Genomic DNA, 12,303 nt, shown 5'->3' on the forward strand with positions numbered 1-12,303 from the left:
AAAGAAGAAATTAAACAATATTTACAATCAAATGAGTTTGATAAAAAATAAAAAAAAAAAAAAAAAAATAGAAATGCCTGTAGTGAGGCATGTATTGACAAGCTGATTTTATGTGGAAGGTATTCAGAAGCACCTTTTATCTCCTCCTATAGTGAAGTGTTTTCCGTAATTGAAATGATTTATTGGGTATTAAATTTTCTGTCTGTATTTGAAGAGAATAACAATGGCCGTGTCGTGGGCAGCGCTTTTACTCTAGGAAGGTTTGTGATTAGTCGTGTCCTCCTCTTCTCCAGGTTCACTTCGATGGCTGGAGCAGCACCTATGACTACTGGATAGATGCAGATTCTCCAGATATCCACCCTGTGGGCTGGTGTTCCAAAACTGGGCATCCTCTCCAGCCTCCTCTGAGTAAGACATGCCAGAGTATCCTGGCAAATGTTTGCCTTTGTCACATCCCGGCCTCCATTCTCTAGTGCAGCATACTTAATATCCTTCACTCTCCTTCTTTTTTTCTGTCTACTGCATGTTGTTCCTCAGTGTCATCCTTTTTAATATATTTAATTACCGTAGTCACAAAAATAGGAAAGAAAAAATGTGCTGCCTGAAAAAGTAATGTTCCTTTAGAAATAAACATTGCCCTTTAAAATTGCTGTGGAACATTTAGAAGAGAGTTCGTCAGACTATCAAAATTGTATCAGTGCTGGTATCTCAAGAATAACTTTATACCATAGCTTTGCAAGATGTAACCATTGGGAGACTTGGATAAAGGGTAAAAGAAATCTTCCGTTAGTATTCCCTATACCCGCATGTGAATCTACAGTTATCTAACTAAAAATTTCACTTGAGTTTTCAAAAAAGATACAGAAAGAATTTAACATAGCACAATCTTAATTTAGAGAAAGATATTTACATTGTAACATATGTAACACATATACTCTATATATCAGGAAAAATATATAATTGGTTTTTTAAATAAATTAAGTGTTCTCTTCTGGGTACTGCATACACAGCATGTAAGGGCACAGTAAATCTACATGATATTCATTGCAACTTGTGTAAAATAACAAAACCTAGACAATATTGGTTAAATAAATTGTGGTGTGTCATCGTATAGACATTGTACACCAGTCATAAAGAATATTGATGTTGCCACTGAAAGATTTATCAGACAAGTTTCCAAATAGCACACATCTATATTGTACCTTTTATGTGGCAAAATAAAACTAAACCACAATTTGACATGTATGTCTATACACATACAGGCCTGTAGCTGAATGCTGAGGGCCGCATGCAGAAGGGAGAGTCCATCTACACCTACGTGGTCAGGGTGAGGGAGGGTCTAAGTGTAGAAGAGGTTGGAAGACTTTTCGCATTTGCAAAAGGCTACCTCCCTATTTCCTGTTATCTACTGGTTTTTCTGTTTGTGTTCATTCAGGAAATTGGATGCTTTTTTTTTTCTTTTTTATAGGTGCCACAGAACTAATGGAAACTTCTGACCAAGGTGGATGCACAACCCTTGGATGTAAGGGGATTGGTCATTTTAAGAGATCAAGGCATCTGGGCCCTCAGAGGTACGTAGTCACCATGACGCCCTGACATAAGGATGTCTCCCAAGGTTATTAGAAGGTCCCTAGCCCATAGATGATTAAAATTATTTTCTTGGCTACTAAACAGATGTGAACTAATTTTAAACTCAGATCCATAAGCAATAGGGTTGCCATGGTAACCGTGAAAAAAATGAAGGATATATTTATAGTTCAATCTTCCTGAGAGAAAATGCATTGATGGTTTAAAATAGACTTATTTACTTTAGTTAGTTGGCTTTTCCTGGCAACCTGACTAGTTTTGTTTTGTTTTGTTTTTTTTGGTTTGTGTTTTGTTTTTTTTTTGAGACACGTTCTCACCATGTGTTCAGGCTAGCTTTTAACTCACTATATAGCCCAGGCTGGCCTTGAACTCACAGTGATCCTCTTGCCTCAGCCTTCCGAGTGCTGGGATTACAGGTGTACAGCACCACACCTCAAACCTAACTAGTTTTATAAATACATGGCTTCTGAAATAGTTAATGGTTGACCATTCCAGGATAATGAGAAGAGGGCAGACTTTATTGAGATTATTTAGTAGGAGAGTGTGTGACTAGGGGACTTGACAATTTGAATGATAAAAAGCATTATTAATTAGATTAGTAATGAGCATCAAAAAAGCACAAATATAGTCAAAAGTGAGAATGTAAGAGTCAGGAAACCATTTTTTTCATATTTTTCTCTTATCCCTCCTAAATAAATTCGGAAGGAAACCAAATCTTTACATTTATATTTGATGTATTGTTCAAGTGACTTGGGAATCTTCATAAACATTTAAAAAATATTACTAAAATACCAATAAATTCCTGTGATTTCTCTGAGATTTTAAAGGAAGAAAATATTCTATTTGGGTATGCATTCAATTAATAATACGTCTCTGTAAGTGTTGTAAATGCATGTTAATTGGGTTGCCCCATAAGAAAAATGACTTTTCATTTATCTAGTTTGTATAAGTTATGAATCTGGGTCTTTAAGATTCTGAAATCGTACCACCTAATCCTCAAGCATTAGCAGGAATTGTAAAACTAGTGTAATTAATTTCATCTGGATATACTTTCCTCTTTCATCTTTTCAACCTCAAATCCTACTTATCTTCCTTTTTCAATGCTCCTCCCTAGTATTTTTTTTTTTAAGTGAGGTTTAGTGTATTCCAGAAGAAAAAAATCTGAGCATACATAGGATGGTGATTCTGTTTGCAAATATCCATTTAGAAATCCATTTATTTGCTTGCATGGGCTGTAAACTAAAAGTTATATGAGAAGAGTGCTGACTTAGAAATACATCTTAGAAGTTATTAAATATTACCTAGTCAGGGAAGCCAGATTATTTCTCAGAAGCTGTATAGGTCTAAATGCCAAAGGTAATTCAAGAGCATGATAAATATCCATTGACTACTCCGAATTTCTTTCATCCCATAAGTAATTCTGAGTGGCAGCTCTTCAATAAGGAGTAATATTTGCTGTAATTGCTTTGTATGTATTAGGCAGTTTTTTAAATGATGCTATGATTTAGAAACTATTATTTTCCCACAAGTTTTGAGAGATATAGTGACTAGCCTTTGTGAGTGGTGAGAGGGAGACCAGTCCAACCGCAAGGGTCTGATCTTTGTTTAAATTTTCAATACTTGAGACTAAACCAAGGCCTTCACAATGAGTGTTCTCCCAATCCCCACCCTCTTTTGCAGTTTTTGAGACAGCGTTTCGTCACATTGTCTAGGCTGGTCTGCAAGTTGTTATCCGTGTTCCTTCGTGCCTGTGAGCACTGGGATGACAGACCTTTGGCACCACACCTAGCTAAGGATCTGTATTCTGGATGACCCCCACCCACCTCCTCTCAAGGCATCGCCCCATGCGCTGATCACAGATATTTCACAATAAGGAAACTATACAAGCTAGCCAATCATTAAAACCTAAGATACACAGTACTAACCGGCATTGAAACTTGGGCACACTGACCTTCATACTGCTCTGCAATCCCATGGTATTCACTGAACGAAAGGTAGTTTGCTGAAATGGTGAAGGAAAAGAATGAAGAAATAGAAAAAGTAGATGAATACTGACCATATGTTGCTGGGATGCAGCTGAGTATTTAAATTTTAGTTTGATCTTCTGGAAGCCAACCCACCTCTGGTAGTTCTTTGGGAGAGCTTCGGGTCTGCGTGGGGAAGTTTGCCTGCGATAGTCGGGTCTTGGTGACTGTCCTGTCTGTGCCGGTGTCCCCACTGAACATCCATCCAGGGCACCTTTCCCCCAGGCGCGGGGGACCCGGATGGTCTCTCGCCAGCACTGCCTCCAGTCGCTAAGTTTCACTGTTTAGCTTTGTGGCATTTTGTCATAGATGCAGCACTCTGCTGGTTAAGAGAAGGAAAAAATTTGTGAAGATTCCTGGAAGAGTTTATGGAGAAATGTGGTAAAGAATTCCCAGAGAATTACTCATGCTCCTTACAGGAGGGGCAGAAATGCCCCTTGTGACTGAGAAACTCAGCCTTCATGAAGAAGCCGCATTCATTCTCGCCACCTCCACAGGGCTCAGCCGGCAGGTCTGTGCCTGGGGCGGAGCTGGGCTCTGGACAGAGGAATACAGTTCACCAAGCTCGTGGGAGGCCCGGCCTCTGCCCAAGTGCTGCCTGCCCTTCTCGGCCTTTGAACGGGATTTTCTTGGACTCCCTGACTAGGCTGTCCTATTTACCACACTCACTGTCCCTTTACTGGCAGGGTACTAATTCTTAACAGACACAGCCTGTTTTCTGTTCCATTACTAGACTTGTGGAAGAGCTTGCTCATCATGGATAGTCTTTGGAAGGTTCACTTCCCTGACACGGATTTTTGTCCTTGCTAAGATATGCTGTGTTTAGGAAAACATAATGAGAAAATTCTCTTTAGATTAATTTACTGAGAAACTGCATAAATCAAAACTTGGATTCTCTGCTAAGATAAGGAAAGTTGCTCTTTTAGCAAGAATAGTCAGTTTTATGAACACACAAGCAAAAGACTGTTTTGACTAGCGTTTTGTTGTTACTGTCTCAGAAGATTACAGATTGGATTTGGTCTAAGAAGTGTGAGCAACAAAACTTGCATTTCAGGAATGAAGTCTGAGTATGTGAAAAACCCTCCCCCCAGTTTTTGATGTTGAAATAGCAATGATCTGTGAAAGAGCTGGGTATGGGTATGGGTAAGGCAGTTTCCTCTGGAACCATGGATATTCAGTAGCCAGATTGCTCAGTTCTAGGTCTGCAGCAAGGGAGCTTTTATATGGGTTGTGTCCTATGTTTCCTTTGGTCAGTACATTCCTTTGGACAGCAGAGAAATCAAAAATATGAGGGGCTTAAGGGGGAACTAAAGTTCAATAAAAATAGATATTGTACATGCCTAATACCTATAGCAGTAAATGCTTCTATGTAAAATTTGATACTGGAGAAATTAAGAAATGTGACAAAACAGTATTTCCAATACCTCTAAAGAATGTTTATGAAGTCTGTGGAATATTTTAAAAATTTGTAACTGCAGACTGTAAATCTCGTTAGTTCAGCATCGATCCATCCATCCATGGAGCACATGCCTTTGAGTGCCTGCTTAGTGTCGCTGTGCGTTAGGCGGGCACACGGAGGACAGGGCCACTGCTTCTTGGGAGAGTGCGATGGCCTCTCATGGAGGCGTGAGGGCAGTAGCGCTCCAGGAAGCAGTAGGGGTTGAATGCAACTTCACATCCACCCTCTCCTCGAAGGTTCTGTGGAGTAAACCAAAGGCATTTTCACCCAGCTACACTCTCAGCCCTTTCTTTCTTCCTTCCTTTCTTTTTTTCTTTTCTTTTTTTTCTTTTCTTTTTTCTTTTCTTTTCTTTTCTTTTCTTTTCTCTTCTTTTCTTCTTTCTTTCTTTCTTTCTTTCTTTCTTTCTTTCTTTCTTTCTTTCTTTCTCTCTGTCTCTCTGTCTCCCTTTCTCTAAGGTACTATGGATTAATCCCAAGGCATCTGCGCTGAACTACATTCTCAGCTTTTTTCTGTCTGTCTGCCTGTCTTTCTTTCTTTCTCTCTCTCTGTTTCTATCTCTGTCTCTCACTCACTCTCCCTCTCTTTCTCTCGCTCTCTCTCATTCTGAGACAGGGTCTTGCTAAGTCGCCAAGTTGCCCAGTCTAGCTTTAGATGCAGCAGTCTTCTGCCTCAGCCTCACAGCTGGAAATGTGGTTGTTTTATTACTTTTGCTTGAGAGTTTGAAATCCTTCCCTTACTCAGGCAGTTTGTGAGAAAAAAAGGGGGCATAGCTGTGGAGCCACTCAGGGAATGTTATTCTGGCTAGCAGTCTTCCTCTGAGCTGTCCAGGTTGCCATAAGATGATATAAAGGAACATTTTGCTTTCATTTGTTTAACAAAAGAGCTGAGGTACTCCCCTTCACAGGGCTCACTGCTACAGTCACTGTGTGCTCGCTGGTGTACCTTCCTTCTGGGAGGGCAGTGACTGTGCCCGAGGAAACTGAATAGCTGGGGACTGCCCTGGGCTGGGGGGTCCCTTGAGAAGCAGACCACCCCACTGATCCCGTGAGTCTCTCCCCCACCTGTAACCCCAGCCCTACTACAGGCCCTAAGCATTTCTTCTGGGGGCTGATGGTTCCCAGACATAAGCCCAGGTCCAGCCCTTGAACAACCCCAAGGGAATTCTTCCATATCCACCACTCGGTTCCAGGGACAGCCGTAGCTTGCTGCTTCAAATCTAGTGTGAAGATATGTTTTCAATCAGAATATACTTAATATGTTTTATAGATAGAATGTTTCTGTGTATGTGTATGAATGTTTAATCATACACATACACATATAGAAATATATATAATGTAGGAGTTTTATATTCTGTAGCCTGTAATTTTCATTGAAAAGTAGTAGGTGCGTTCTAATGGAAATGTCCTTTTCTTTTTCTTTTAATTTGTCAGCGCTGCCAGCTGTCCCTATTCAGATATCAATTTGAATAAAGACCGCATTTTCCCGGATCGCTTAAGTGGTGAGATGCTTCCAGCCAGCATATCATTTCCAAGGAATAAAAGGACAGACACAAATGAAAGCTCCACAGCTCCTGAAGTCAGGTAACAGAAGTGGTGATGTTCCTGTCATTCCGCAGCATGGGGATTGAGGAGGTTGTCCGCCTTCTCTGTTTTGTGTTTTCATGTGCATTGTGGAAAACGCATTTGACTCAATGTCAAATGATGGTAGAGATCACTACTTGAAAGCCTCATCGTCTGTCCTGACTCACATTTTTCCAAGAGATCAAAGAGCCTTTCTACTTTCTTGCTGGTCTCCTACAAACAAGAAAAGTTCATCTGCAGTCCCAGCTACTTCAGAGGCTGAGGTGGGACGATCAGATCCCACTTGAGCCTGGGAGTTCAAGCCCAGCCTGGGCAACATAGTGAATGCATGGCTCCCAAAAATAAGAGTTTAACCTTAACGTGAGTATAATTCAGGGTCAGAAATATGTCTTGAGGAGGTTAAAAAAAGAAGTCCTCTGCTTGCTTCCCAGTACTGTCCGTTGCTTTCTTTCAGGAAAATCCTGAGTGTGTGACGTAGATGGCATTTTTAGTTGTGCATGTGTTCATGTGTTAGAATTTTAGAGTTCTCGCTGGGACTCGCAGGGGTGAGACAGTGTAGGACTCCACTTGTCACAGTGGAGATGAGACGGGACCCCGCTCCATGGAAACCCTGGACCTTGTTCTGGAAGGTTCAGAGTCAAAACTGCAGGCTCATTCAAGGCTTTCAGTGCGTCTGGACCCTCACTCTACGTCAGAGCTAAGGTGTGCCCGTGTAGCAAACGCAAGAGATGCCAGGCAGACCCCACAGCTGGTTCCACGGGACTCTGCTCTGCTCCAGCGTTCCCACTGACCCGCAACACAGTGAGTCAGTTCCACCCAGGGCAAGTCAGTACACTACCAGGCTGGAATACAAAGGTTATGAGGAGTAGGGGCATTCTGTTTCATTAAAAAGAATCCAGTGCCTTGAAACCTAGGGATACTAAGTAATTTGAGGTTCATTAACTACGTCTGTAATTCCTGGGGCAAACGTAAAACTTCTCTAAAAATAAATTATTAGTGACATTTAAAAAACTGAACTAAGCATTTTTGGTGCTGTTCAAGGGGGTTTCCCGTTCCTGGTGGAAACGGTCCTCCAGCGCCGTTTTCCCGAATAAAGGCTGTCAGGGATGCGGACCGTGCTGTGCAGTACTTCCCTGTGGTGTACGATGCGCAGCCGGTGAGACACGCACAGCACATGTAAAGTGTTGGTGCACCCCAACTTTCTTACCCCCGTGCAGCTTGAACAGTTTACTTTGTGCCATCCTTCATGCCTGGCATCTGGGCTCTTAACACAGGACTTGAGATGAGGTATTTCTGGCCCACAGACCCGATGAGTAAGTAGTCTAGGCCCAGCCTGACCGGAGCACCTGGAGGGTTTTCTTTCCCTCTGTAGAGGAGCAGCACAGCATGCTGATGACCAGCGCAGCCTCGGCTCCGTCGTACATCTCGACTCTCCTGCCAGCCGGGTGTGTGAGCTCTGACGGCTCAGTAGCTCTCTGCTCGGCATCTCTGTTTCTCAGGACTATATGCAATGAAAAGTCATAGCGTAAAGCTCTTAGCATAGTAACTATACGAAGTAATAATCCCTTAAGAAATGTTACTTTTTATTAGTGTTTTTACAAGAGGACTGGGTTACTTATTTTTTCACAGTACCGGTTGAGTGCGCCTTGTTCACAGTGCCTGGGACTGGAAGCGTTTCAGATTTGGGACTAGTTTGGACTTAGGAGTGTTTGTACGGACTTTAACCACTGAGCATCCCAAATCTGCGATCGTCCGAAATCACTCACAAAGTTTCCAATTTTGCACCATTTTGGATTCCAGGTTTTGGACCAGGACGCTCAGCCTGAATTTCTTTTTGTCTTTAGGAGCAAAACAGTGGCTAGCTGACGTTTTTGCTGTTCCTAGGTTAATGTTGCTGAAATAAGAGCATGCTCATGGTGTCAGACTGCAGTCTCTCCCCTTTACGCTCTCTCACTGCTCACCTGAATGCAGTTTCACTCGGGTTTTAGTGTGTGGGCCTTGCATCATTTCTAATTTACTAAATTTGGTTGCCAGTCTCTCCTTTTTTTTTTTTTTAAATGCACTTTGGGACAGCAAGAGACACCTTGCTCTACCAGAAGGAAATCGCGGGAAAAGGACTTGACTGCTCCCACTTCCTGTAGAGGTGACAAGACATCAGGGGGAGGAGCACGGCAGTGAGGCAGGGCGGGGAAGGCACCAGGGGAGCCAGGTCCCAGGTTCAGCACCGCAGGAGGCAGGGCGCGGACCTGGAGGACTCTGGGCTGCTGTGCGTAGCACACAGCTTGACGCTGGCCCAGCACGGGGAGAAGGGAGCTGAGCTTTGTCCCCACCATGTCCCTTCCATCACAGAGGGAGGCTGTGCACGCCCACTGATTCCCCAGCACCTCCACCCTGCTGCACCGCTGAGCCTGGGAGAGGGCTAAAGGCAAGCAGTGCAGGTGCCGCAGGAGGGCATCAGGCCTGTGGCCCTGTGTGGGAGCCAGGGACACAGGCCGGGCTCAGGTAGTGGCTCTGCACCGTCTCAGGACTCCTATTTCAATGCCTCTCCCAAAGACCAGGCAGTCACAGCATGAAGGAGGTGCTGACGTTGCCCTTGGTGCAGGGTCTGATGTAACACCTAGAATAAATAGACCATGTAAGGAATATGCATATCCATAGGCCACAGCATTATTTTAAGGGCCACCCACTGGAGAGGGTCCTGGGCACCTGATTTCCAGGTCATCGTTCCCGTCTGTCCACTCCCCTGCTGCCTCCTTATAATTCACATTTTGGGCTGGTCCCCATCCACCACGATCTTCCAGGATAGAGCTGTGCAGCCTGCATTTTAAAAGTTCACTTGACTTCATATCATATACTTACAACTTTCAGGATCCTCTGGTTACCTAGGATGAAGACCCTGATTCTGTTGTTTTATTGGTACCCTTTAGCTACACAGGATCTAATTCATCATGTACCTGTACATGACCTATCTTGCTTCTTCTTTCTTCCCCAGTCCCATCCCCTCCCTACAGCTCCTCTTCCCCTGCTGATTTACAGAAGCTTTGTTTCCTTTTTTTTTCTATTCTCTCCTACTTTCCTTGTCCCTTCTTTCCTTTCCCACTCCCTCCTCCCTCGTCCCCATTCTCATTTGAACAGTTTCTTCCCACTTCCCCATAGCCATTGTACATTTTGGTCCTCATTTACACCTCTGGTTCTCACACCAGAGAAGCAGGGCAGGATTTACACATGCATCATCTCAAGGTGCATCCACCTACCTAGAAATATCTCAGGCTTATCCTTTATGGCTGAGTAGTACTCCATTCATTGTATTGAAAGACATATCTTCTTTATCCATTCACCAGTTGACAGGCATTTGGACTGTTTCCAACATTTGGTTATAACAAGCTGTGCTGCTATAAACATGGGTGTGCATCTACTGCTGAGGTGTAATGCTTTTAATTCTTTCAGGTAGACGCCAAAAAGGGGAATAGGTGGGTCAAATGGAACCTCTAGTTTTAGTATTTTGTGGAATCTCCATACTGATTTCCACTGTGGTTGCACCAGTCCACACTCCCACCAACAGCTCAGTAGGGTTCCTTTTCCCACAGCCCCACAGCATTTGTTATGGGTTGATTTCCTGAGGACAGCCATTCTCTCTGGAGTGAGGTAGAATTTCACTGTTGTTTCAGTTTGCATCTCTTGAATGACCAGTGATGGTGAACATTTTTCATATGTTTATTTGCTATTTGTGCTTCTTTATCTGAGGCGTATGTATTCATTTCAGATGGCTATTTTTGGACCATGTCTTTAAATTTAGAGGGTCTGATTTTTTGAGTTCTTTGTGTGTCCTAGATGTTAGTTCTTTAAGACCCTGACTCTGACTGTGGCCTGCAGAGTCCTGCGTCATCCGGCCCCTGTCTCGTCCTCCAGCTTTGTCTCTGCCAGTCTCTTTTCAACCAAATCCCTTAGCCTGTCTGTCCTCCGGCACCCTCTTCCCTCTGTCTAGAACTTTCATCTTTCAGGGTTAGGATGCACTGTCATTCCTCAGGGCAGCTTTGATTTCTCCAGGGTATTCATCAAGCCCCTGGGTACCAACTCTCAGTCGCACTTCAAGTGCTGTTGAGGTTTATTGCACAAGCACTTCCTCGAGGTCTATATGCTTACCTTATGCGTAAACTCCATAAAGGCAGAGGCAGTTGTCCTGTCTCCCTGCCGAGTTATGCTCTGCAGCCAGCAACCCACCTTGCAGCTAAGGATAAGGGTGGTGACTGTCAGTCACCATCCATCATTCCAGTTTTGTAGCCTCAGAGGCGACAGCTGTAGAACCTTTTTGTTCACTTAAACTCCTGTATTTTTATGGGCTAGAGCAGTAACAAAGCTGTAGGACTCTTGACTAGCATATGCAAGGCTGTGGATTTAATGCCCCGTACCTCAAAACAAAACAAAAATGCCTGTATGTTCAGCTTTGTAAGATCACATGCCAGATACTAAAGGAGTGATTACTACAGGATGAGACCCATTCCCCAAATACGTACCTGGACTTTTGTAGAACGTACAGTGATAACTGAGTTATAAAGAACAACTTCCCTGTCTGTTATTCTTGAACTTCCTGGCCCACGTGGACAGTGCCACTACCGAAGCTAACAACCTGTAAATGGCACGCTAAGGATGTGGATGGGGATGCCTCCCTGTGACCAGAGAGGGGCCTGGAGAGCTGAAGGGATCAGCATCCTAGAGCAGTTTAGCTGGGGTTCAGGCCGTTCTCGCCAGAAGCTGTGCCCACATTCCGATGGCTGCCCCACCATCCTTCTGGAGGTGGCTCGGTGTTTAGATGTTTCCTGCAGAGACTTGATGAGCACATGCTACGTGCCTGTCTAGCTGGAACTGTCCTTTCCAGCTGACCCAGCCGTCCCACAGAAGCTCCAGGTGAGGCTGTGTCTGCCCGTGCTTTCCCTGAGATGATGATGTCTGCTGGATCTGGGCCACGCAGCCCTTCTTCCTTCAGAGGGCCCCTGACAGCAAGGTGGGAGCTTTTCCTGTAAGACACATCCTCAGCTGAGTAAAAGGATGTGTTTTTCTGCGAATCTTAACAAAAGCACAGCTCTCTTACTTCAGTTTGCCCCCAGGTAATAGGCTGCTTCTTTTAAAATGTGGCTTTCAAGGCACTGCTCGCAGAGAATGTGAGTCAGGAGGTACAGGTGTGTCCCTGGAGTCCTCAAGTCCGGCAAGCACCAGGTGACAGGTGCAGCGTGGTCTGGATGTCGGGCTTTGGGAACGGCTCCCGAATGTGAACGCTCCTCTCTGGAGTGATATTCACAGTGTGTCCACAGTTGGGAAGCATCGGGCATCCACCCTGCGAGGTCTTACTGTCATCAGTCTGTCTTAAAGCCGCTTGTAATTGTGTTCTAAATTGGGTGCTATCTCTATTAAAAAATCACTTAAATGTTTTAGGCTCCCACGTTTTTAAGCCTACTTAGACATAACCACAGGAACACAATAAAACATCTTTAAAATGCCTTCCAAATGCTTATATTACCTTGTAAGGCAAGTGCCCATTGCTAATCTAATGAAAAGATCCAGTCTCAGTTCATTATAGGCCATTAAAATGGCCTATAATGTCTCAGTCCTAGGACAAGCATTTCTGCTCTAGGATTGCATAGAGCCAGTTGCAAG

At 43.9% G+C, this 12,303-nt stretch overlaps 1 protein-coding gene and 1 long non-coding RNA gene across 2 annotated transcripts in view; one reads left to right on the forward strand and one right to left on the reverse strand.

Moving 5' to 3' along the window:
* Positions 1-12,303, forward strand: part of L3mbtl3 (l(3)mbt-like 3 (Drosophila)) — a gene marked incomplete in the record, with an annotated part of 113,739 nt that overhangs the window by 75,235 nt on the left and 26,201 nt on the right. The window contains 3 exon segments of the mRNA XM_013516682.1: positions 294-408; positions 1,469-1,571; positions 6,502-6,651. Coding sequence (XP_013372136.1) covers positions 294-408; positions 1,469-1,571; positions 6,502-6,651 — 368 coding nt within the window.
* Positions 3,513-4,241, reverse strand: LOC106149058. Its single transcript, XR_001234991.1, has 3 exons — positions 4,029-4,241; positions 3,708-3,933; positions 3,513-3,589 (listed from the first exon to the last, which is right to left on the reverse strand). It is a non-coding gene; the product is annotated as an uncharacterized LOC106149058 (long non-coding RNA).

Source organism: Chinchilla lanigera, unplaced genomic scaffold, assembly GCF_000276665.1.
Source record: "Chinchilla lanigera isolate Chin_1 unplaced genomic scaffold, ChiLan1.0 scaffold00035, whole genome shotgun sequence".
NCBI classification, from domain to species: Eukaryota; Metazoa; Chordata; class Mammalia; order Rodentia; family Chinchillidae; genus Chinchilla; species Chinchilla lanigera.